The 26,358-nt window shown below is 42.3% G+C and overlaps 4 protein-coding genes across 7 annotated transcripts in view; 3 read left to right on the top strand and 1 right to left on the bottom strand.

Annotated features, from left to right (window-relative positions):
* The first annotated feature begins 216 nt into the window (after positions 1-216).
* Positions 217-6,138, top strand: gkap1 (G kinase anchoring protein 1). Of its 4 annotated transcripts, none has more exons than XM_084024906.1 (12): positions 217-353; positions 676-933; positions 1,874-2,032; positions 3,150-3,227; positions 3,829-3,967; positions 4,089-4,117; positions 4,336-4,497; positions 4,836-4,922; positions 5,079-5,142; positions 5,227-5,297; positions 5,404-5,481; positions 5,773-6,138. In XM_084024906.1, exons 2-12 carry the CDS (start codon positions 691-693, stop codon positions 5,812-5,814), a joined length of 1,152 nt encoding a protein of 383 aa, XP_083881032.1. In that variant the 5' UTR covers positions 217-353; positions 676-690; the 3' UTR covers positions 5,815-6,138. The 4 variants fall into 4 exon arrangements, with proteins under 4 accessions (XP_083881032.1, XP_083881034.1, XP_083881035.1 ...); XM_084024908.1 differs by having other exon boundaries at positions 3,832-3,967; XM_084024907.1 differs by having other exon boundaries at positions 219-269.
* Positions 6,139-6,469: 331 nt separating this feature from the next.
* On the top strand, positions 6,470-11,622 carry LOC311023713 (ubiquilin-1-like). The gene is made up of 11 exons (XM_084025704.1): positions 6,470-6,671; positions 6,813-6,958; positions 7,202-7,329; positions 7,461-7,723; positions 7,961-8,122; positions 8,235-8,439; positions 8,526-8,743; positions 9,072-9,155; positions 9,305-9,420; positions 9,575-9,722; positions 10,136-11,622. The coding sequence occupies exons 1-11, from the start codon at positions 6,546-6,548 to the stop codon at positions 10,277-10,279; spliced, it is 1,740 nt and encodes a 579-aa protein (XP_083881830.1). The 5' UTR covers positions 6,470-6,545; the 3' UTR covers positions 10,280-11,622.
* A 1,506-nt stretch (positions 11,623-13,128) lies between these two features.
* On the bottom strand, positions 13,129-17,092 carry LOC311023387 (putative gluconokinase). Its single transcript, XM_084025196.1, has 6 exons — positions 16,846-17,092; positions 16,669-16,729; positions 16,132-16,162; positions 15,938-16,024; positions 14,265-14,308; positions 13,129-13,713 (listed from the first exon to the last, which is right to left on the bottom strand). The coding sequence occupies exons 2-6, from the start codon at positions 16,704-16,706 to the stop codon at positions 13,356-13,358; spliced, it is 558 nt and encodes a 185-aa protein (XP_083881322.1). The 5' UTR covers positions 16,707-16,729; positions 16,846-17,092; the 3' UTR covers positions 13,129-13,355.
* A 455-nt stretch (positions 17,093-17,547) lies between these two features.
* frmd3 (FERM domain containing 3) overlaps positions 17,548-26,358 on the top strand; it is a 49,364-nt gene continuing 40,553 nt past the window's right edge. Inside the window, exon 1 of the mRNA XM_084025078.1 lies at positions 17,548-17,870. Coding sequence (XP_083881204.1) covers positions 17,766-17,870 — 105 coding nt within the window. The 5' untranslated portion in view covers positions 17,548-17,765. The remainder of the gene's footprint in view (positions 17,871-26,358) is intronic.

Consider the following 26,358-nt stretch of genomic DNA (forward strand, 5'->3'; position numbering starts at 1 on the left):
ATTATTTTGCCTTTATTCTGTGGGCTCGTTCCATCCCCTCACCCCTAACATTAGCATGATGTACGGTAATGTAAAATTATGTTCTATCTTTATTTCAAATGGTTTACAGTTACATAAATCCGATCGGATAGCCAATAAACAAAGAGCAACACGTAAAGCGAAGGGGCGATCACCAAACGCCTTTATCCATTTTGGCACCACCCGGCTGCTGTACTCTAGCAAATCGCTGGTAGCAAACCGACAGTTACCGTCAGCACCTTCACGAACAGGTGAAAGTATTCTTTAGCAACTTTTCCTACGAACTCTGTCTCTTCAGAACAAGCCAGCGAGTGTACTGAAAACAAAAGATCAACGTGAGTTCATTAATGTGCCTTTGACTATCACGCATCGCTACTTTTGCACTTGTTTAGAAGCTAACGACGCCGGCTGCACTGTTAGCTAGGTTAACTTGCTGCTATGTAATGCTAGCAGCCAGGCTACTAGAAGCTGAGCAATTCCCGTCTATTATCACGACTGATTGTTGGGGTTAAACATACACTAACTGTAAAATTGGTTGGCAGTCTTTTGTTTTTATTTAAGGGGGGAGCTTGCAACCAGAAGCTACGTCGTTGTTTTATAACCGGCTTCAAGTTATCCTAACTGTGTCGTTCTGCATCTCTTTTCCCCTTCGGTTAGTTTTGCTTATCGAAAATGGCATCGTCTGCAATGATCACCGTCCCCACCACCGCCTCCCGCTTCGCCCTGCTCCAGATAGACTCAGATTCGGACTCCGACGCTTCTGACGGGGGGAAGACCACCACCAAGACCGGACGGGACGGGAAGCCCCGGCAAGGAAAGGCAGGAGCAGCCGGGGGTAAAGGGGCTCAGTGCAACGACAAGAAGAAAGACAAGAAAAAGAAGAAGAGGGAACAGCAGCAGAGTGAGGCAAACGAGGTGAGATGACAAGAGCATCCCCCCCACCGTGCCTCTGCTTCCTCTGTTGTTTCACTTCACCTCAACTAAAACCGCAGAGGACGGTGCAGGTTTTATAAAACCGCAGAGGAAAGTGCAGGTTAGACTCGAGCAGAAAACAGTGTTGTTTCATTTTGCTTAAGCAAGGGGTTGGCATAGCTCAAGCAAAACTGTGAATTCCCATATTTCATCTATGATATAAACCACTGAAAAGATAGCTAAACTATTTGCATTTAATATATATATAGTTCCATCTTCTGGCGATTAATGGGACTTCAGCAAGGGTGGACAGTTGTATTCATATGTCACATTTCATAACGAGTAAACTCAGTGTGCTTTACATTAAAATGTAGAGTTGATAGCCAATACGTTGATTAGTCGCTCAATGGAAATAATAATAATTAACAGATGAACCAACAGCCCTGTTAAAATGCATGTGCATGTCCACACAATCAGTATGGAGCCCACATCCACACCACAGAGAACACACACACACACACACACACACACACACACACACAGTTACTAATCACAAGCCCATGAAACAAGTGTTTTTGGTTTGGTTTTCATCAGACAGTTTGTTCCAGAGAAACAGACCAAAGTCGCATCATTAGAGTTAGCAAAGCATCACCTCATGACTTGAGAGATGTGACAGGTTCGTCATAACGCCCTAATCAATGATGGTTAATAGTGATGGTTTCTTCAGCTAACAAGAGAGCACAAACTATGGTTCAAGGTTTCATGTATTGGCGTTCTGCAACACAGGGTTGCACCGTGAAATGCAGTTGTAGCCTCGTTCATTTATGCCCCACGAGAAAATCATGACTAAACAAAATCAGTAGTGCACTTTTTGAATTTGCATCAGGGGTGGTCATAAGAGGGGTCAGTGTTTGAATTAATCTCACATTTCTCTTTCTATCAGTTACGTAATCTGGCGTTCAAGAAGATTCCTCAGAAGTCTTCTGCCCCACCTCCTTGCATGACACTGTCAGGAATAGCTGGTGAACTCCTCAGTCCTCCACCAGGGGAACACAATATGCCTTCAGAGGGGTGGCAGCAGTGGAAGCAGAGGGATGAGCAGGTAAGCAACAACAATAAATGCATGACATGTTTTATGAAGCAAGTTCAAAATGCACAGAGTAGCTATGAAGAAAGGAAAAATCGTCTTTAAAGAAGAGCTGTCTGAAAGTAGAACAAGAAAACGATAACAGCTGGAATTAAGTTTTATAAGATCAGTGCTTCGATCCCCGGCTCCTCCAGGTCGCAGTTAAGTGTAACAACACTAAAACACTGTGTGAATGAGTTAAATTAGATTAAATGGGCTGGTCGGCACCTTGCAGTAGTGCATGAATGTGTGCGTGAATGGCTGAATGGAGACATGTAGTGTAAAGCTCCTTGAGTGGTTGAAAAGATTATAAAAGTGCCGTATAAATGCTGGTCCATTTACTGCTGAAGAGGGAGGAAATAACAGTGGAAAGTGGGTCCATTAAGTTAACGTAATATTAAATATGATCCGTTTACTAAAAGAAAACTGGATTGTAACTATAAGCAAAGTGGATTGAAAATCAAAAAGAGGTTTACCAGAAGTTAACCAAAGCTTTGTATAACTTTTAGTAATTCAATTAAATAAAGTGATTGTAAGAAATAGAAATGAATATGAGAATTTATATTCTATTATGTTTGGTTTTGTAATGCATTCATATTATTCTTCTCATTCCAAATATTTTAACTTTGAAGACTATGAAATACATTATGTAAGCCTATAGGTGATAAAGTGATCAGAAATTGGGCTGTGTTGTTTATGGCAAGCTAGGCAACATTACCTTCTGTGACTTCATGCATCTGCGTAACATGCATAACAGTACATGTTTTGCCCTCCTCAGAGCAAACTTCACATCCGGTGGTTTTAGTAGAGCTGTTCAGAGGTCAGCTGTTGAGTGCTGTTTTATACGCTGCTTCAGGCTCATACTGCTGCACACAGCCCTTTGAGCTGGAAGCAGCGTATTCTTAGAAGTTATTGGAACAGATTTTAGATAGTATTACTAAACGCATCCTTTCTTCTCCTGTTATTGAAACATTGTTAGGAGTGAGAAAGGGTCTTTGATTTGTTACAGCCATGAGGGATTCAATATATTATCTTTTCCTGATATAACTGCATTTCAGACTTTTCATGTCATCAATGATCATGATCTCTGCAGATAACCACTGAGCTATATGAGGCTGACTTGGAAAAGGCTTTGATCCTAAGTAAACTGGAGTTCGAACAACACAAACCGGTAAATTGCCAACACGCACACTATCCATCCATCTATCCATTTTCTACCGCTTTATCCTGTATTCAGGGTCGCAGGGGGGCTGGAGCCGATCCCAGCTGTCATTGGGCGAAGGCAGGGTTCACCCTGGACAAGACGCCAGTCCATCACAGGGCTATATTACTATTTTTAAAAAGGCACATTTGAGTCAAGGGGTACATTCGTCAGACACAGGACCCAATTGCAGGCCGTGAGGTTTTAATCCATTAAAAAGAATAGGCAGATTGAAAGCATCACACACTACTAGGGGAACAGTTGCTAAGCCTAAACTTACTTTGAGGTTGACGGATGTAAACACCCTAACCTTGCAGCTGAAAGTCAGCAGTCACTGTTTGATTTGAAATCCAGTGTGCTGGTGTAGAGCCAAAACAATGAAAAACGCATCACTGTCTTAATCATTTCAAACATCATTGTATTCCTTGAAACAGTTTCCATTACATTTTCAAGCATGAAATGGCGGTTGAATTCAGTTTAATTTTAAAGTCGTATTTTAATGTAGGTTTTTTTGCGTAGAAATTAGTGAACTTAATCCTAACGTAAAGTTATATGATCTGTTTTCACTCAGAACAACAACACAAACGCGTCCTCGCCGAAATCACGAGGAGGAAAAGAGGGCGGAGGGAAGAAGGACAAAAAGAAGAATCATCAAGCAAAGGACAAAAAGACGGTTTCACTGCAGGACTTCCAGGCTGAAGGCAGTGCAGGTGAGAGAAACTTTTATATCAGTTTCTAAAGCCATCAAACTATGATCATGTGTGCTGCAGCCTGCTGCTCAACTGGCCTCCAGAATAATGTTTATGTCAAATGTACTGTGTCTCTTTGCAGAACACTTGAGTAAGAAACAAGAGAAAGAGGTGAGCAATGCCCTTGAGCAATTTTTTCCTTTCCTCTCCCCAGTCGGATATTTGTTCTATTGTCAAAGCAATGAAACATTTGGTTGAACATTATTAATTAAATATAGAATAAATATTTCAGACCCCCATCAACAATGTGCAAAGGGTTTTATTTGGGGTCAAATATCATGCATGACGTGACATATTCCTACTGAAACACTGACCTCGCTTCCATCCAGGACGCCAGAGTGGCTAACGTTGCGCTGGGAGTCGGGCAGGAGGAGCGCTTTTTTAATAAGCTCGAGGATGACGTCACTCGGATAATCCAGCAGGAGAAGCGACGCGAGCAGTACACCAACAACCACGGACAAGAAGTCACCACCTCCACGGAACCTGAACCTGTGAGTAGACGCACAAAGCGCACAAACCTACAGTACATGAATTCCATTTGTATTTTCATGAATCTTTTTTGCTTATAAGAAAGAGAACAGATAAGCGGTACATGTTTCAATACTACAGTCAAAGGTGGTTTCCTTTTCACCTCAGTATTTCAGGTGTATCGGTTAATTTAAGTCTATATATCAACCAATTGAGCTGTTCAGAAAGGATGCACAGCAGCGATCTCTGTGGCATAGAGCCCCACAGAAAATAAGACATTTACAACACAAAATAAATTTGTTGGCAAAATATATACTTGTCCCGATTTGCTTTTTTCCCCTCGGCATATCCTTCCTGTTAGGATCCCCGAGCAGAGCAGCTGAAATACGACCTGGAGAAGAAAGTCCAGGAAATCGATAAGCTGAAGAAGAACATCTCACAGTGGGAGGTCAGCAGTCATAAGCAATTTCCCTATTGTTCCATCATTTCACCTTGTCTGTCAGAAAAATGTGACTTCTGTTGATATATGCTTAAATTCCTACTGTTGATTAAATTTAATTGATATACAGATGTTGATTATTATTCTTGATTCTCGACTCTGCAGGGGAAATACAAAGAAGTGAAAGCAAGAAATTCCCAGCTGCTTAAAATGCTCCAACAGGGAGAGAGTGAGTTGAACCAAAATTACACTAAATAGCCCTCTCTCCTGTTCTTTCTTTCCTTTCTAATGAATGAATTGTTCTCTCCTTCAGTGAAAGATAAAGCAGAACTCCTTCTACAGGTAGAAGAGCTCCTACACATAAAAGAAGAACAGTCATTACAGGTGTGTTATTGTCATATAAAGATTATGAGTGAACATGTCTGTGATATTAGTACATTTGTGTGTGTGTGTGTGTATATGAATTGTTATTAATTTTTTTTTTTTTTAGGTAACATCACTACATGCCGCCCTTGAACAAGAACGGTCTAAAGTCAAAGGTCTGCAGTCGGAACAACCAAAACATCAGGTGAGAGTTAAAGTAATCACTCGCTCATTTACTTCTAAGTAATGTCTGCACCCCAGAAGTGAAAGTGTAATTTGGTGTATTACTATAATACATCCAGTTGAGATCAGAGTAGATCTACGCTTAGTTTCACACCAGAGAATTTCAAATATATTTTACAAAGGGGATTTCATTCTGTTGTCAAGGTTGTGTTTTTGTATTTGTGTCGACCTATTAGTTGAAGTACGTGAATGAAATGTGTTGTCATACTAATAATTAATAATTTGGTTCTTTCTGGGCTTTTCTGGTTGGCAGGGAAACAAGAAAGGGAAAAAAGGCTCGGAGATGGATCTATGAAGGTCCCAAATGGCCCCAACTGCAAAATAAAATGAATGAACAAATGAAGAAAAGCACTGCTGATCATAATCAGGGTTCTCTTTCCTAATTGTTTTTTTGTTTGTTTTTTAGCTCGGACTTCATTTCAGCATATAATGCATGCCCCCCCCCTAGTTATATACACACAGATGATACACTCCAGAGGCAGCAGGATGTATCACACAGTTGAACAGGAATTACAGAAGCTTCTAAAAATGATTACGTTTAAACTCTTGTTAAAATGGTGGCTTGGCAGTTGGTGCTGCCCTCTGTAGGCACGAATATCTATAAAAGCCCATTGTTGAAGGATGTGTGCCTGTTCTTTTTTTTGTGTGGGTTTTAACGCCAAAATGTTTTTGTTGGTTGTTGTTTTTTTCTTTCTCACTGTTAAGTAAATAAAATACTTTTTCAGTGAAAAAAAAGTCTTCTATGTCAAGATTTTAGAATATCTAAGAGGTTTGAGCTAAAATTCAGATTATATTGTTTTATGTTTTATCCCATACAGCAACCACTTCAGAAAAATTATAAACATAATAAAAAACATTGGTGTAGCATTCGGATTTGTGCGTAAATCCCTGCGCGGTCAGAGCTGGCACTCGTCCAAAAACAACTTTCTGCCGAGTCATCGGGACAGACACGCATCCCCGCCCCGGGACCGCGCGCGCTCCTCCTCGGGTCCGCTCGTCCTCGTCGTCAGCGCCGACAGGACCGAGATGTCTGGGCCGGTGAAGGATGAGCCTCGAGCACCGGGGGACCGCTCCGAAATGACCCACGTCGCCGTCAAAGGTCTCACGGAGAGCAAAGACTTCACGGTCAGAGGACGCTGCAGCGTGAGACAGGTCAGGAGGCCAAAGCTCGGTACTGCTTTGTGCGTAAACGATTTGATGTGTGTGCAAAATAAGTAAGCTTTGCTTTGCATACCTTGTGTTTTCCTTCCAAAATGCTGTTTTGTGTGTGTGCGGGTGTTTGTGTGTACACAGCTGAAATTGGGTCTAGCAGAGAGCCTGGGAGTCCCGGATGAGCAACTGGTACTGATCCACTCTGGCCGGACCCTAAGGGACTCAGAACCCCTGAGTCACCTTAAAGCAGAACAGGATGAGTCAGTCAGCCTCCGCATGATCCGACGGTACACAGAGGATTATGATTTACAGTAATGCACACTAGAAAGCTGTGTGTTTTGGGCACCAGGAGAGTCAGTGTTGGTTAACCACCACTTTCACCTCAATCTCAAATTCACACAGAATGTAGAAAATGAAGCATTGCTAAACATAGAACTGCACTATATAGGTCAGCAAAGGTCAGCGCCCCGTTGAAATGCCCAACACCTCCACCTGAAGTCTAGACTCAGATTCAGGTCCTTCCTTCTCAGGCCTCAGCAGCCGTCTGCTGCGCCCACCTGTGATCCAGCTTCTGAAACGGTCCCATCGGATATCGCAGCCATTCTCGATCCCGACCCTGATGGATTCACATCGTCTCCCGCCTCCCCTCTTTGTCTGGGTAAGAACTGCAGCACACAGGAACTCCTGTCCTCTCTATGTGTGCTCATACTGCTGCTGTGGGGGCGATCAAATCCAGATCGGCTCTCCAGTTCATTTGCTTGCTCTTGTTCTTTTCATCTGTTTCCAAAGTGGAAAGCCTGGACAGCATTGACCTGGCAACCAGCAGGCCTGGCTTCTTCCCTGCACCCCAGCACCAGATGGAGAACCAACTGCTAACCGTCCCAGAGTTGATGCACCATGTCCTGGGCAGCCCCTTCATGCAGAACACCCTCTCCAACTCCAGCCCGCAATTAACCAGACAGCTCATTCTGTCTAACCCCCAAATCCAGCAGCTCCTGCAGACAAACCCAGAGGTGGGAGGTATTCCTACCAACTCAGATGTCATCTCACAGGTGGGTATAAAAGGGCCTGTGTGAGTAAGTACAGATTTTTTTGTGCGAGTTTTGTATGGCAGGATTTAGTGTGTCAGAGCACAAATGTACAAAATATTACTCATATCACTTTTATAACTGTGACATTTTAGATTTTATATAAAAACCGGCTACATGGCAGCAATAAATTATTATTCACTGCAACTTGAAAATAGTTGCTTCCTCCTTGACTCGTTTCTCTTGTGCTTACCTTTCAAGGTGCTGGAGCCTGTCAGGAACCCTGCCGTGATAGAGGAGGCGATGCATAATGAAGACGGAGCATTATATCATTTGCAGCCAGAGCAGGAAACCCATGAAAACATCACTGGTGATTCTGATGACCTTCAGAAGATTGACACAAAAGGTCTCAAATTATCACAGGTACAGGTTTGGATATGTTCTCCTGAAGCTATCTGTCAGATAATGTCAAACTAATCTTGTGTTTTTAACCTGTTGTTTATGGTGTCTCTTCTTCACTCTCTCTCTGATCCAGATGGGTGCGCCCACATCATCTGGGACTCAACGGCCACCTGAAAAAGAAAGCAACGGGACTCCACCCGTCTCCAGTGTCTCCTCAGATCCTCTGAGAAAACTGACCTCCACGCCTAGAGCTGATGCAAACCCTCAGAGCATTGCTACTGCAGGCATGGAAATACAAACCCACACAGTTTCACTAAAGTATAAATTCATGCCCATACGTAAGTGCCATGGAAAAGCAGGGAAATCAAACCAATCTGGTAAACTTTGTGTTTGATGTATTTCAAGTTATTTTACACAAACCAAGAAACGGGTCATCATTTTAAGTGGCTAAACTTGCACATATACATTTCTCCCTGGTGCTCTTCATCTTGCATCTGTGGTCTCCCCCTCTCTCCCTCAGGCATGCGGTCGTTGCTACAGGAGATCACAGCCAGCCCAGGGCTGATGGAGAGCCTGCTGTCTGGGCCCCATGTCAGCAGCCTCTTCAACTGCCTCAGCCAGAACCAAGACCTGGCTGCACAGGTGACGCATACACAATTTATGCCTATGACGGGTAATCACGTTGCTAATTTTCACGTGACAAACGTCATATATTTGTTGGTGATGTTATTTATGAGTATTTGAATTCTCTCACCACCCCCCCACACCTCTTGTTAACATATTTATTTATATATTTTTAATTGCATTCATTTTTATCGTTTTACCTGCTCTGTAGCACGTTGAGATTGCTGAAATGTAAACTGCAATACAAATAAAAATGTATTATTATAATTATTATCCCCCTAATCTCTCCACGCAAATCCTTCACACTCGGAAAGGTCTTATAGCTCTCATTGTCATACTGTTTCAGATGCTGCTGAGTCACCCTTTGTTCTCAGGAAATCCTCAGCTGCAGCAGCAGATGAGGCAGCAGATCCCTCTCTTCCTGCAACAGGTTAGTTTATTCTCCTCACTGCTAACACGCGCTTCCTGCAACTACATGGAAAACAGTATTATAAGTAAGCTCCACACTGTCTCCGCACAAACTACATATTGTGTCTGATTTAATATCTTCATTATTAACGGTCAGTGATGAATATGTAGATGCAGAGTCCAGAGCTGCTGTCAGCCATGTTGAACCCCAGAGCCATGGAGGCTCTGCTACACATCCAACAGGGCCTGCAGACTCTTGCTGAAGAGGCTCCTGCGCTGATACCTACGTAAGTATAAATACGCAAAAATAAACACTTGCAGTCCACCTCAACATGAGCGTTACTCACGAGTTGCTGGTTAGAAGCAGTACTTTCATGAAAAGCGCATGAAAGAAATTGTAAAAACATTTCACGAGTTACCACCACATTGTCTGTCTTGCAGAGCCGGTGTTAATGCTGCCCCTCAGCTAGCGTCTGACTCTGTCCTTAACAGCCAATCAGGAAGCGGTCCTCGGGTTGCCACGGTGACAGAGCAGCAGCAGCAGTTTGTACAACAGATGCTACAGGCGCTGGCTGACACAAATCATGTGGTATCCCAATGATTCTTTATACCCTTCTAGTCTACGTCTGTAATTGATCTGAACTTCTTATTGGAAATAATGGAATATAATAATATTAATCATTTTTAATACAGTATATAATACTACACGTCCCTCATATTGAACCTATAATAGCTTAGTGCTTACTGTATGCTACATACAGATAATGCACACACATGAAGAGGTTTCTGGTTTCCATATCTGGTCCGTGTAGTGTTGACTAATCATGTTCTAGCAGGTAAGCGGTCTGGGTGGAGAGCAAAAGAAGCTAAAGTCTGTCTCAGAAACCCCAGACGATTGTTTGACGATGATCGAGACTTTTTGAAAGTGTTCATCTATTTGGTGTGATTTGTTTTTTTTATCTTGTTAGCGTAACAAGTAAGACTTTAGATAACTCTCCCCAGGTCCATGCTGAGGCGGCTGAGTTCCAGGACGAGCTGGAGCATCTGAGCTCAATGGGCTTCGGAGACAGAGAGGCAAACCTTCAGGTCCTCATCAGCACGGGAGGAGACCTCACCACTGCTATACAACATCTGCTCAGTCTCTGACACATGGATGTCCATCTGTCCACGTAGACATGCAGAAGTGAATGCACCTCCACTCAAACGTAATAATAATATCCTCATCAATGATAACGGAGGAAGCTAACAAGAGGCATGCAAGCCCTACTTATATTGCTGTACTTTCAAAGACATATTCGTTCCTTAACTAACCTCTGTCTGTAGAAGTCAATTATACCAAAAGACAGTGTCTTACAGTGTACAGATTGTAACGACCTTTGAGGCAAATGTGTGATATTGGGGTAAATAGATACATAAAAAAATCTAATTGGTTTTTGAAGAAGGGAAATGAGGAAAAGGAACACACATACAGCTGGAGGATGTTTCCATCCTTTTTGTCCTTCCAGAGTGAAAGCTTTGGGTTAATATTAAGAATACAATCAATCTGGTGCATACAGATTGTGAAATCCGACTCACACACTGTAGACTTGTAACAATTGCATACATATTCAGAGGCAGGTCATGTATTATTTATCTCGCTGCACGGAGCGCGGGCCTCTTCTCACCTTGGCTTCTGGACAACAACGAGAGCTTGTAACACCCAGAGACAGTCGGATGGTCTTGGAAGCCCACGGACGATTCACACTCGGAGCATCTTCCCTCCCTCCCTTGCTGCATCTTGCATCTTGTCCACCACAAGCTGTACAGATAAGACACCCCAGATTATTACACTGAACTCCAAAAGATGCATTTCCATGACATGCACACCAAGGAGAGAAATTCAGTTTGTTTCAACAATGATGAAAATGTATGTGAGGCTGTTCTTAGAAGGCCTTTGGGTCTAACGCTCTGTCATTTCCCTGGCTGTAACACTTGTGACTTGATTTTGATATGTTCAACAGAGCCCCAGTAAATAGACCATGCACCATTGTTTCTGTGCCACAAGGAGCAGTGCGTTTTGTATCTCTGGATTTCACTAAACCCCAAATTACTGAGCTTTTCAGTCATGTAGCTGAGCTGTGGATCTGATGTAAGTCAGTCAACACAATTCTGCTGTGACCTTATTATGTGCATATACACTGTTTGTCATTTCACTTGAACCTGTGTCGTGCTTTAAAAACGGTGCTGTTAAGCTCGCTACAAATCATAATTTTCATGATAAATGAATGTTTTTCTTTTATGATTGGTGTGTCTATGAAATGTCAGAAGAAGGGGGAAATCACAGCTTCCCAGAGGCCAAGGTGTGATCTTAAAGATGTTTTATTCAACTTAAAATAAAAAAAAAAAACATTTGCAGTATTAAACGGAGAATAAAAATGCAAAATTTCCGGAGCTAAAAACAAAGAATGTTGTACCTTGAGTTGGTGTGGCAATCAATAAAGACACAAATCAAAGACTAACTGACTTACCATCTTTGATTTAAAAACATTTATTATACAGATATAACTATTTTTGAAAACCCATTTAAAATGAGTTATTATTGATCCAAATCATACTTTTCTAAGTCAGTGTTTTACCACGCTATTGTCTGTATCTCTTGAATCTACTACTCAGTACTTGTACTATTCAGCTACGAACACTAGAGGGCAGTTAAACTCAACCTCTTCAGCAACATCAGCTGTTATAGTTATTACAGTTGGAATTATGCGCAAAATATATATTTTTTATTCTGTATTAACTTTAGTATAAACAACGGCGCTGAAATATGCGTCCCAATATTCAGCTTGAACATGCAAACATGGCATTCCAATTGGAAAAATAGTTCCATACTTCATCTACGTTTACAAAGTAATAACAAACAAGCACAAAGTCATAGAGTCGTTTTCAGAGGTTTGCTCTCTGTTTTTTCCATCTCTGCTTTTGTGTCCTCACTCTTTGAGACCGTGTGGATTAACTGACACACGTGAGACTCCGACATCAGATACGTGTATGTGAGCCACTTGACAACCTGTGTGTGTTTGTCTGTCGCTGCCAGACTGAGGGGGTTTTAATCCCCATGGTGTGTGTGTGTGTGTGTGTGTGTGTGCACGCTGTTCGCCTGGATGTGTGAGATATGAGAGTAGCCAAAGGGGTTTTCTGGATTAGAAGCTCCTAAAATATTCGGGTTGAGGTTTGCAGATGAGTCACACCACAAAACGGCTCTACAGTGCTGAGCGGAGGTGTGTGTGTGTTTGAATGTGTGGGGGCGTCACAGTTACGGCCACGTGTGTGTGTGTCTTTTGAAGATGCTTATAGCTCATGAAACGGGGATCGCAAAGCCTTGACCTGATCTGACCTTTAGTATGGGGTCCTATTGTCAGAGGAGCTAAATCTCCCTCACAGCAGTGTGCAGTAGTTAACCAGTTAAAACGAAATCCCTTTAATTGTGTGACTTTATCTTATTCAGTGTGAAGATTGCACTCTAAGATTGTTTCATGTGTTTGGCAGGTGATGTCAGGGCATGAAAGACGCTATGACAGATCAAATAATGTAAAAACATGATTTGCATTCGCTCATAACTGCACTAATCCTTTTGCTGATGCTAAATTGTCAGAAACTCCAGCAAAGGAGCTTAGAATTTAAGAAAAAATATTGATAACCCTGTAATACTGAAAGGGAAAACAGAATGATCATCTGAGTCTTATGAAACAATAACATTTTCTAGTAGAATAGAGTAGAATTCATCATGTTGTGTTAAACCATTATAGATAGTTCTTGTGTTTTTTGGTCTACCGTTTAATTGTCCTCTAAACCAAAGTTAAGTTTTACAAACTTATTTAAAAAAAAAAATCTGTATGCATTTTCTGAACTTTAAATGGGTTCTAATCTTAAATTATTAGCTGATTGATCACTTAGTCTAGCAATGAGAAATTAATAGCCGTCTGTTTTTAATAATTTCTTTTTATTTCATCGTGTCATACTGAATCAACCCAATACAGTGACTACAAGGCCAAAAGAAGTCCCCCTCTCCCCCTTTTTTATTGAAAATAATATTACAGAATATTAAGGCATAGAAAACTTGACAATAACATCCTTTCCATACAAGGCACATTGTCAAAAAAAAAGCAAAATTCTCCCTGTAAATGTTGCATGTTGTCTGTCATGAGTGATATGAGTACATCTACATATGGACTGTGATTGTCGGTTAAGACTTGAGGCTATCGACGTGGTTCTTCACCTCCATGGCCATGTCGGCGATGCTCCTCCTGATGTCCAGAGGCAACGCATGCTCCTCCTCAGATGGAGGCTCTAAATCATCAAACTGGGATTGCAGCAGGTCTGCTTTCATGTAATGTCCCCTCCTGGCCACCATCCTCTGCTGAATGAGCTCGTAGTCGCCGTGGAGGAAGAGAAAAAAGACATCTGGGGAGGTTGGAGGATGAATATCTTGGCCTGGGCCGGTGGAGGAAGCGAGGGCTTTGGGGCCAAAGAGCAGGATCTGCCTGTAGAGGCGCTTTAGGGCGGAGCACGCCACCAGGGCATCGGAGTGTGAGCGCCTTTCTCTGGGTTGGGAAGACACAAGTGCGCCGAGTTAGTTGTGCAGGAGTGTATCGGTAACAACTGCTTGACTGTACGCCGAAATGTTGTATGGAGGACATGAATCATGCACTTAAAAGGTAAACTGTGGTCACAAATGGCTACAGAGGAGGGGAATAGAGAAAAGAAGGGACACAAGGCTAATAAAGGCTGACTGAGTGTGCAAGAGCTGCAAAAAGAAGTCTTTGATGTTGCTGCTGATGTTTTAAGAAAGAGATGGCACATTTTTTTCCAGCTCCCCCACCTCTACTCTACACTCTCACTCACTTAATCTGTTTTTACTCTCCCAAACTCCCTTTACTCGCTCTCTCAACTCAATTTTCAAAACCATCTTTGATAGTTTTGATCTTTTTTTTTTACAACAATTTCACGCCTGCATATATCCTTAGCTCGCTGGAGACTCTCACTCTAAACCCACCATCCTCTCCCGTCTCTTTCATTGCAACAGTACGTGGTGTATTCAGTACAAAATGTCCGTGCATAACAGTGTGTGTAGAAAAGGTTGGTTTGCTTTTACCTCTCAATGACTTCATGTAGTTTGAGAAGCCAAGGCAATCTGTCCTGAAGAAAAATAACAACTGTTTATATTCTGTTGTCAACAGCATGTTCAACTTGTTAAGAAATCTTTGTGATCTCTTTGTTGGTTTGCAGCTCCTTATTTATACATCCAGCAATTACGGTGCAACATCCATTCGGAGTTGTGTTTCACTGGATGAAGGTAAGTCCAATATTTACGCATTGTATCGTTTTTTTTCCTTTTTCGGAAAACTGTTTTTTTTTTTTTTGCTGTGGCCAAAAATGATGCTGAGAGCAATGAGAGCTAAAGCTCTGTAAAGCTTAGGCCAGCTGCAGAATTAAGTAATTATTCTCTTAAGCTTTAACACAGCATGTGACCCTATTTGACCCCATAGTAATCTGATACACGGTTGCCAATAAAACATTGACTATAACTGCTTTAAAGAAGGCAAATACAGTTATTTCTTGACTTTTGGGGCAAACCAGCATAAACACTGGTTCTGGATTTGGCCTTAAATACACCTGGGTACGTCAATCCAATCACATGCACTACTTTCAGCATATTATGGTGCATCAGAGAGGCAAACATGCCATAAAACGTGCATTGCAGACCATCAGAGGACAATTAAGGTGAGCCGAGCTTGCGATGGTGGAGCCCGACTGCGTCATCAAACTCAATTTCACCCCAAATATTTTAAGATATATTAAGACATTGCTCCGCTTGAAAAAAAGACAATATGCAGATATGAGAAACATAAATTAAAAAGACCCAACTACAGCATAATGCAGCAGAAGCTGTGGTGGAGCCAGAACTCAGTGCAAATTCTTTCTTTGTAATGGACTTGATTCAAAGAGTCTTTTAAATTAAGCACTCAGGGAATTAAACAGAGATCGGGCAGACAGACATGGCAACACAAACACATCTTGGATTACAAAGCATTAAGACAATGAGTCAGTCCTAATTTGGTTACAACTGATCTGGAGTCCCATTTCCCCCCCCCCGTACCACAGTGCCTTTAATATGAAGAGCTGAACTCAGATGAGATGAATCACATTCTCTCACGCTGCGTTCGGTTATGCCAACCTCAAACTGCCGGCTCCAACGTTGGAATGAAAGATTATTTTTTTGCCACAGCCTGTCACTAATCCCAAATTTATATTCATTCTCAAACTGCCAACAGTTGAGTATTTTTAAAACATGCCAGAGCATTGGACAGAGCGGGTCCTGGGGTAATTCTACCCGCCGTTCAAAGCAGATTTCTGAGTGGGAGGTTATCATGAGCCACCAAACACCGCCACCAGCAAACTGCTGCCAAATATTGGCAGGGATTGCTCTGCCTGTAAGCTTCTGAATTCAATTTTGGCAGGCGGCCCACTCTGTTGTTTAGGGTCTACCTTTAATTTTGAGAGTCAGCATTGACAGGGTAAAAAAGATAAGCATCAGGCAAACAGGAAATAAATCCCTCAACTGAAGCGCAGGACTGTGGGCTGCAATGGAAAGCTCACTCGGCCTCTGGCGAAAGCTTCTTCCGGCCACTTGTTGAGATCTGCAAGTCTGAGAGAATGATTTACTCATGACAGAAGAGAAATGGCTCGCCCTGGCCCCTGTCAATGACTGACATATCATTTGAGCTGACAAGACACATCCGCAAACACACACACACACACATATACCTGGTCTGTAAGTGGTTCACCACGAGCCATCTTCTCAACGTTGCCCTGTGGGTGGTAGTGATCCCCCTCGTGCATGGGCCAGCCCAGCTGATGAGTGGATACACACACATTTTGTGGTGTTCAGTCACGCTGTGTGCAGGAACATCATGGAGGTGTGTTTATGCGTGTGTAGGGAGGGAGATGGATCCACTTACCTTTTCTGACAGGAAGGCCCCTAAGGCGCTTCTGTATAAGAAAAGGAGGAAGACACAAAACTGAAAAAATCTATGACAATAACAATGCAGTAAAATGGATCTGATCAACTAACTCGGTCTAAAATTAATAAGTTAATATATTGATAACCAAGATCGGATCATATAAAACGCATTTAAATCCACATAACCAATTTACAGCTTCTCAGCTGTGAAGATTTTGCTGATTTTATTTGTCCTGCGTCATAATTTGAATATCTTTAAAATAATGCACTGATCAATTGTGAAGGAAATCGACCGATATCAGATAATCAAGATAAGTGTTACTGATAGCTCTACTATGGTATCTTGGTGTTAAACTGCATCTCTTACAGCACTGCTCAGTGACGTTGTAATACACACTAGTGGAATGTAACTTGTAATAAAATGGGGCATTAATAGTGATAAACCACTATAGTGATCAACACAAACTCTACTCAATGTGAGATGCCCTCACACCTCTGGGCCTAAACAGACAGACAGACAGCAGTCTATACATACTTTCCGCATCCCGAGACTCCCATTATGATGTAGATCATCCTGTCTGCGGATGTTGAGACACCTGAAGGCGAACAAATCCCTCTATAAGCGTTTGCATGAACATGAAACACTGCGTGGTTCACATATCTTATTATGCGAACATCTCCACAATACGTAGCAACAACAATGGTCACCTACCGTTAAAATGAGCTGGTGAGGCTTCCGTAGGTCACGTTACTCAGAGTGCACAGGTGTAGCCGACTACGAGGCATAGTTCATTAATGAGCACCTAAAAACACCACGAACGTATATACTGTATAATGTGGTTGTAGCACTCCGCAAAGCGTTTCAACCGTCACCTACGAACGGAGGAGCAGACGGTAACACATCCTGCTTATTAAGCAGTGGCCGCCGCGGGTTGTTTGGCTGTGTGCGTGCGTGCGTGATGACGCAGACGCACGCCAGATACGTTCGCCCTTAAAGGGCCAGTGTCACGTTCAGTTAACGCTGCAGCTAAACTTAATTTTTTGTTGTTGCTGAAAATAAAACATGATCACGCAGTTAAAAATAGTTGTGACGACAGCAGCGTGTGTGGTTTTGATTACCGTATAGTGAATATGTGAATATATGTTATTTTTTTCTTGGTTAAAACAGACATTTACACAAATTAACGTTGCTGCACAAGTAATGACTGTAAATGTGTAGATTTTAGCAGAATTATCTCACCAATAACCTGTAAAGTAACCCTAACAATCTGACACCACATAATTAATTGTAATGAGAGAGAGAGAGATAGAGAGGGGGGGGGGGGGGGGGGGGGGCAGCCTCTCCTGTAGATCCACCAGTGAGCAGGCAGGAGACGGATGCAAGCTCTCCTCCCACCTGCTCTGTTGCATGCATCCATTCTCTTATCCATCCATCCATTTCTCCGTCCACCCATTCACTCACTCACTCATTCGCTCACTCCCAAGGGCGTCACAAGGGGTTGACAAGACCCGACCGAGACGCGCTTACATGTATGCCGTGCGCGTCCTCCGTGTGTGCGTGTAGCCTATGTGCGTATCTGGTCTGCCTGTGGATCCGCTGACATGAGGAGCTGAAATAGAACCGACAGAAGGATGAAAATGCTCCGGTTTCGCAGCCCCAGCATGCGCTCCTTGGACCAGGAGGTCCCCTGTACGATACGGTTACTGGACGACTCCGAGATCTCCTGCAGCATCCAGGTAAGCGAAAACGCCTCCATCCTCCTATTGTGTTGTCCTATGTGATTATTGCAATTGTCACGTGGACGCAGCTGATACATCATATGGGTGAATTGAACTACTCTCGTTTTAAGTCCCCACGTTGTTCATCACCACTGTGATTATGTCGTCTCGTTTGTACAGCAAACACTATTTGAACGTGTTGTTCACATGGTGTTTTTTTTTTTTTTTTTTTTGCTCCACAAAATATGCAGTAAAGAGGGGGAATAATAGAAGCCATGCCAAGTGATCCAGTGTCCCACATGGAGAGAAGTTAGCATGGAGTTTGATCCATCATAGCAGAGGGAATGATGGGTGGGTGATGGGAGTTGCTGGGTGTGGTGGTGATGATAATGAGGACAGAGAGGACTGCTGTTTGGGTTATTGATTGTAACCAGTCATGTGAAACTGTGTGTGTGTGTGTGTGTGTGTGTGTGTGTGTGTGGAGAGAGACAGTTGACACCTTTGCTTACTTGTGTGCTTTCTTGTCTGCCGTCTGCCTATAAAGGTGATGATACATGTTATTTCCACCCAGCTGACTTCATGTGGCCCTGCCATGTATATGGTACTCTTCTGATAAGTGGCTGCATTGCCAAAAAAATGTTCTTCCTGAACAGACTATTTGGAAACACAAGGTTGTTACTTAAAAGACGAGGATTCACTCTAAATAAGTTTCAGAAATCAGAGCCTTCAGTTTGAATGATCAGGTTCAAATCTGGTATCAGAGTCTGGAGTCTGAGACAAGATGAGGAACAGGAGATCTGCTGCTAATATACAGCTTTCTCCCAAAGGGGCAGAGGTAGTCACAATCTTATACCTTGTATTAATTACAGAGAACCAAGACATATATAAGTATGTCTCAGGTGTTTGCAAACTGCTGTCCTCGCAAGTTATTAGGAAATTAAAAAAGCTATACACAGCAGATTTATGACGGTGTGCGCAATTACTATACAAGATCATGCTCTGCCATCTGCTTAAGTTTCCGTCAGCAGGATCCAACTTTGAGTAAAAGAGTTGGTGTTTACCCATCATCATGTATCCGCTTTAAGTGGCTTTTGTGTTGTCACCTTCCCAGAACTGCCATAAACATTCGGATTTGTGATCATTCTGCATGCTGGTAGCATTAACTGTCACTCAGTGTTTCTGACCAGACATGGAGCCTTGGATTTGTCATGCAGGATTAATTTAAACCAACAAGAAACAGATGAAAAAACCACTACCTTAAAACAGGAGTCCATCCAAATAAAACCAACAAAAAGGGATAAAACCTGATAGCAGAACAATTCCCATTTCCGATCTAATATTGAACCTTTTGGGGCTGCCTAAACAAAGGAAAATATGAGTTTCCTCCTGTTTCCGCAAACAAATTAGATCCTGTTTGGCTGCTGGGGCGGTCCTGCCCTGAGCTGCAGCTGCTGCCAGAGAGATGAAAGTAAAATCCTGTCAACCTGCCAAATTATGACACGGGATTCTAGAGCATTATATCTTAATAAAGGACAGTGCATACACATGTGTGCAGGGCTAAACATCATATAAAAACCCTGCAAAGCATCACCAGCTTGTTGACTATCCAGTGAGTTGACCGGAGTGGAGAGTGCAGCGAGCACCTTGTCTCGTCCTGAGCTGCCTCCTGGGGAGGTTGTAAACTGCCTCGGCCCCCGTTGTCCAACACTGAAAACCCGCCACATGTCAAACTAACTGTCTCGCTGGGCCCCTACACGTACCCAATCAATGATTTACAAAGCACCATAGTACGCTGTGGGAGGTTGTGTCCGTTTGGTTGCGTCGAAGCGCTCGCATGCTTGTATACCTGCTGTTTGTGCGTCTTTGAGAGCACAGACGTGTGTTGAAGTCTGCGTACGCTCAGGAGAACATTGGAGCGTGGCTTCTCACCGGGAGATGTGAGAGTTTGAGATTGTGGAAGTGTGTACGTGCTTTTAGCTGTGTGTCCGTGTCTGCCCGATAAGGAAATGGACATTTATATTTCTAGCTGACTGCCTTTTCCAGGGCTTTCTTTAATGGCTTTGTGTTCCGGTGCCGAGCTGCTCCTCCCTACATATTTCATGACATCCTGTGCTCCTCATGCTACACTTTGACTGCTCAACAACAGCACTTCTCTTCTTTCCACCCTGCAGAGACTTCCATCTCGTACTTTATCTGCTTATTTTTGTTCTCTCTGCGTTATCCCTGTCTGTCTTTATTATTCAGTCTTTTGCGTCTCTCCGTTGTGCTTGAATATGTAGGTCAGGATGAGATGCAAGAGACAACACTCGATTTATTGCATCATAAAAAAATTATCTGATAAAATTGCTCTTAAATGCACAAATGTGTTCTGTACTTTAATTAAAGTGAGTCTTCGATGCCCTTGTTTCCCTTATCTTTCCTCCAAGGCGTCAGCTCTTGACTTTACATAAAATGTGGGTGCATTAGCCCGGTCCCCTTGGGACACTGTTTGGCACTGCATGGATCAAATGAAGACTTATATATCTAAAAAAAAAAAAAAGCGGCAAATCATAAGTAAAAGAATATTTTGAGACTATGCGATTTTGCCTAACAATGGATGAAGATTTGAGACTGGAATGGCCACATGTGTCTCGTTGCTGTAAAAGCATCTCTGAGAAACAAGCGAGAAGGCTGCTGCTTTTCAGAAGATATGACGTTATAAAAGAAAGTGGTATATTTAAATGTATATTAGGAGGCACGGTTAGCATTTGCACCTCACAGCAAGAGGGGCCTGGTTTGAACCTATAGGTCCTGTCTGTGGAGTTTTCATGTTCTCCCTGCATCAGCATGGGTTTTCTCTGGTTGGTTTGGCTTCCTCCTGCAGTCCGAAGAGCTGCAGGATGGGTTAATTAATGACTCTCAATTGCCCGTAGCGTGAATGTGTGTGTCTATGCGTCAGCCCTGTGATAGTGCACTTACCCTGTCAGCTGGGATTGGCTCCAATAAAATTATATCCAACCATGAAAATCGTTTTCAGCACAACATGTTTTACCCTCCAACCGCTGTCTTTGAGGTTGTTTCCTCGTATACAATTCATTGATCAAATGAGAAATTGGCATATACAGTATATCTACTATACAAAATGGCATTATCAACAGCCTTTATCTACAAAATAGCAAATTGCAATAGAAATATAAATGAACATGAATACAGAACATAATATTAAAATAGTCTTTTCAGAATATCCTTTAGCAAAAGTATTTCATATCAACACAAAATGTTAAATATCCATGTTCAGACAAATTCTTCATTATATCATATCAACCTTATAGAAGCAATAAAAAGAAGTGCTAAACATATATATAGTATGATTATGATCAATACATGATAATACCCTTACATGCATATGTATGTTTGTGTATCAGGGAGAGCTGGATGTGTTTTTGTGATCAATAAACACACATTTAGATGCATGTTGTTTTCGAGAATATTTCAGGTCCCGGGTCTCGAGAACTGGTGACAGCTTACGGCAGAGAATAATTATTTTTAAGTGGTTGATTGGGACTCTGCTTGACAGCAGAACTTAAGGCGGGTAGAAGGGGTGTGTGTGTATGTGTGTTTGTGTGTGTCTACAGCCCGGGGGCTTGAACGTGTCCGTCCTGCTGCCCTCATGTTCACTGGCGATGTTAAGTCAGACCTGCTTCAGGAGAGCGACAACGTCAAGATCAATACACAATGACCTCCTCTGATTTCCCCTCTCTCCCCCTTCATCGTCCACTCCTTTTCTTCTCATCCTCCCATCGCTCCTTCTCATCTTTCCCTCTCTCGTCTTCCCACTCTTCAGTATATCCTGCTCTGTTCTTCATCCCACTTATTCTCTGCTCCACTTTCAGCTTGGTATTTACTCCTCTGACCACCTTTCTCTCACTTTCTATTTTTACACACCTCATCTATAGCTCCTCTCTCCCGCCCTCCCTCCTCCTTCTCTGTGACACATCATGTATAATTAAGGGGGATCACTGTTCTTCATGTGGCCAACATCAGTCAGCTGTCAGTGATGCGCTACAATACGAGTGTGTGTGTGTGTGTGTGTGTGTGTGTGTGTGTGTGTGTGTGTGTGTGTAACCATGTCTCACATGAAAGATTTAAAAGTAGCCACTGAGCCAGAGTTCTGTAATTACGGACATTAATTCACTGTACCGAGCAGGAAATGACTGCGTGGTACGGCAGAGCTGCTGATAACTTGAACTTTTGAACGCTTGAAATCTATCCGGCTGATTACTGCTGCTTCTTTTCCAGTGGAAGTCACATCATCGATACATTACAGTCTATTTAAAGAAGCATATGGGTGCTAGTATTGTCTTTCGGTCAAGGGGGAGGTGTGTCTGTGTAGTTGAGGTTGTGATGACCTTTTATTTGCGGCGTGCGTGTCTGTTTGAGATTCGGGGGCAGTGCTATTGTTTCGGCTGGTAGACATTCTTTGAAACGAGTTATAAATAGCATCAGTTTTCTATTCTTATCTCGCTTGCCGGCGCCTCTTTGATGCTCCTCCGAAGATGACTAAAGAGAAATATTTTGCTCTTTTGTTTTTCCGTGCTCGCAGCTGAGAGGAGGCATGAGATGAGATGACGGGATAGAAGGGAGTGAGGGAAACATCAAAAGAAATGAATGAGGAGAGGGAGAGGAGGGAGGGAGAGAGGGAGAGAGGGAGAGATGGTTGATACGACAAAATATAAGTTGACACGGTTGGTCACATTTCATGAAGTGAGAGGATGACGGCAGCAAATCAACAGGGTGTAGGAAAGAGTAGGAGAGGAAATGAGCAGGAGCAGCTGTCGGGAAAAACAGATTACTGTAATCAGATTAAAACATGAAAACAGATTTGAAATGAGACTGACAGAAAGGGCAGGTTTTGGAGAAAAGAGGGAAGGGTAATCCAGGAAAGGGGTGAAAGTGTCCAAAAAAACGGCCAATTGTTGCTATAAAAGAACCTGTAAAATAGATGGAATGAACCATAGATAAAGGAAAGAGGTCAGAGGTCACACACGGAGCTGATTGATATTCATTGTCTTGATCAAGGGCGCTTCAGCTTTCGATCAGCCCCGTAAAGGACAGGCTCTTTACTCACTGGCACACATGTGTAGCATGACATATTCTCATTGAAATTTAGGCCTTCTTAATATAACAAGGAGCAAATAAACCATTAACTTAACGTAATGCATGTATGAATGAATATACAGCAGAGAACACGTGGTCATGGGAGATAACAGGGTTGCATTTCCTTCCCTCAAATCATATTTACGTTTTAGAATGAGGTAATGTTTAAAAATAGTATAATATACAGAGATAGTGACTCATTCTGTGACTCACCATCATCATAGTGAACATGCACGTGTGGTGTATTAACCTCTTTTGACCATGACACATTACTTATTGCATCACACTGTTGGACGTTTAAAAAGTGTGTTTTATACACAGTCTCTCCGAACATCCTGCGGTGTAAAGATGAGCTGCTCCGATGCACCCACAGTGTACTCACACTCATAATAGCAGTGTTGCAACTAAAGGCTTGCCAGCCGTCATCATCATCATCACCATCATCATAGTCATCATAGCACTTTCTCTCTCCTGCCATCCTGTGACTTCATGTCCAGCTGTACACAGTGATGGAGACCCATTATAATAGAAACTGCTCCATATATTGATAATTTATGGCTCCTCTATAAGGTGATTAGGCTGTGTGGCCAGCCATGAACGTGGTTTCATGCGACGTGGTTTATTTCACGCGTGTTAATTTGTGCATGCCTGTTTGCACACGTTTGTCTTCTTCCACACTGGGACAAGGTCATAGTCACCGTTATGAGAGCTGCTCACAGATAGGAAGGGTGAGGTTTGATATGTAAATCATTTAAATAGTAATGTAGATAATTCTACAATTGTAGGAGCTGAGGAAGGAGAATTATCAGTTTTGCAGATATTTGCTCCGAAACAAATGTATTGGACATATTCAATATTTAACCTGATAATGGTGCTAGAGGAAAACCAAGTCATTACAGGTCATAAGGAGAACCTGAATGTCACCAAATTTCATGGCGATCCCTTTGACATTTACTATTTAACTCAAAGCCCCAAATACCAACCCAATGGTGGTAGGAAAAGGTGGGTGATCGCCAGTAGGATTCATCCCATAGTTGTTGATATATTTCAGTCTGGACTAAAGTGATGGACCGACCACCAGACCAACATTGCCATTGTGGCTAGTCATGTCCCTGGAATTGGATGACCTGAAAGTAAAAGGTAAACCATCCAAATGTTGATTATGTATCGGAATGTTGACTGTGTTTTTCTCACAAAGGTACTCTCATGATAAATGAAGTCCTTCCATATGCCAAGTCTGCAGCAGAAGAGTCCATTCCTCTGGTGGTTGAAGAGCTTAAATCCAACACATTCTGTTGTGCAGCTCATTGGATCGATATTACACTGGAGCTGTGTGGGTTTCATTTTGATGTATGACATCATTTCATGTCTCTCCATACAGCTTCTCTCAATTTTCCCTCTCGGGGATAAAACAAAGACAGGGCTGGATTTACTAATCAAACATTTACTGATAAATGACATGATGGCGGACGGGGGGTACAGAGAGGGATGGTGTTGGTGAGGTCAAGCATCTCCTTTCCAAAGATTTCTCTCCTTAATACAAATTGGATTGCTTCCATAATCCAGCTCCCTGACTGGAAGTGTTTCATCCTGCGCTCCTCTCTTCCAATTTTGCAGTCAGTTTAGCTTCAGAGGATAATTTTTATGTGCGTCCTGCATGTGTAGCTTACTTTTGAAATCTGTTTTATTATATTACTATCCCAGCTTTACCTACTTTTTTTTTCTAGCATTTTAATCATTAAAATGGTCCAAAATTTAAACCAACTGACCCGCTGTTGAGTCATTTAAATGTGCAGCCAAACATTGTTGAAACCCTGTTGAGTCCCAAAGTTTCCAAGCATACCACATGGATCAGGTTGAATTTTGGTGATATGTGTATAATACTTCCATTTGCTCTAATCTTGAGTAAACATGTAGCTTCAATGAAAGAGGTTGAACTCATACAAGATATATTCTTATGATTTGTGGAATTTTTCAACCATGAAGGAAAAAGGGAAAAACAGGATTTTAAAGGAAATGAAAGAAGGAGAAAAATGTGTTTCTGCATGGGAAAGGGAACGAGAAGAGGTTTTAAGCTCTACTTTGATCCCCATTGCTTCTCCCTCAACCCACATCCAGCACATTGATTTGTCTCTGTTGCATCCTGGTCAAGCCTCAGGATCGATCCAGTTTTGGCTTGCTTGGACGATGAGTTCTGGGTGGTAAATAGAAATTGGCTTTAGAAACACTGGGGCTGTTAATAATAGGAGGACAATGATGTTTTCCCACATGCAACAAAAGCCTGCTTACATTCATCCTAATTGACAAATAAATCTTCAAATTGTTCCACTAGAATCCTCTATCTCTTTTTCCCTGAAGAGTAGCTGCAGTGAAAACGAAGCAAAAGCCATGAATTAGTGAGGCATTTGTCTTAAGGCAGACGATAGGCTTTAAAATTGATTTGTGTGAAGGTAAAAGAGGGCATATTATTGTATTTTTAAAGTCCCACTACTCCCCCCCCCCACCCCCCCAATGTCTCATCTCCTTCACCCCCTCCTTGTGTGCGCAGAACAGTGTCGGTGTGTCGGTTCCTTCATGCAAGAATTTAACGCTCTTTCCCATCACAGCGTTTCAGCTCAGTCAATTAGGTATGCTGCGTCATGAAATGAGTCGATAAGGACCAGTCATAATTGAGCTGGCATGCATATTAATTAAACAACAAGCAGTATTTAACTGGGCCGGGGCACTCAGGGTCCTAGTGCTTGACTTGTAGTGGTCACAGAGCCCCAATCAGGACAAGTCATTCATCTGATTCTCACTGTAATATGGTATTTTTATGTTTTCAGGGAAAACCTGCTTGGTGCTGAGCAGTTAGTGTACCGTACACTAACTGCTCAGCAGCAAGCGTCAAGCAGACTGGTGATAATAGAGGATCATTTAGCAGCTCAGTTGTTGGTAGAGACCAAAAACAAAGCTAAAAGAACAGTCAATGTTGGACAGTTCAATCAATTATTATTGGAAAATACCTTAAGTGTTTTCCAATCACTCTCTGGATTTTCATTGGGACACATTTTAGAAAAAAATCATCTTAGCTCTGTGTTCCTAATGAAATAAAATAACACAAGTTAGATTCAATCATTTCAGGCAACTATTTTTATGGCACTGTGTGCTATCTAGGTCAAAACCTACTTCATTTCAGTTAGTTTACCAGATGTTTTCTGTGAATTTACAATAGATGAAGGAATAAATAATTCATTCCACGTGTGTTTTATACTCAAAATGCTGATGGGTTTTCTATTTTTTCTCTCAAATCTTGCTCAGCTTGGTCTAAGTCTGGACTCGGCTGGCTCTAAGGAGGTTTCTTTATGGAGAGAAAAACTGATCGAGGATG

Source organism: Eutrigla gurnardus (assembly GCF_963514095.1).
Source record: "Eutrigla gurnardus genome assembly, chromosome: 13".
Taxonomy (NCBI): Eukaryota; Metazoa; Chordata; class Actinopteri; order Perciformes; family Triglidae; genus Eutrigla; species Eutrigla gurnardus.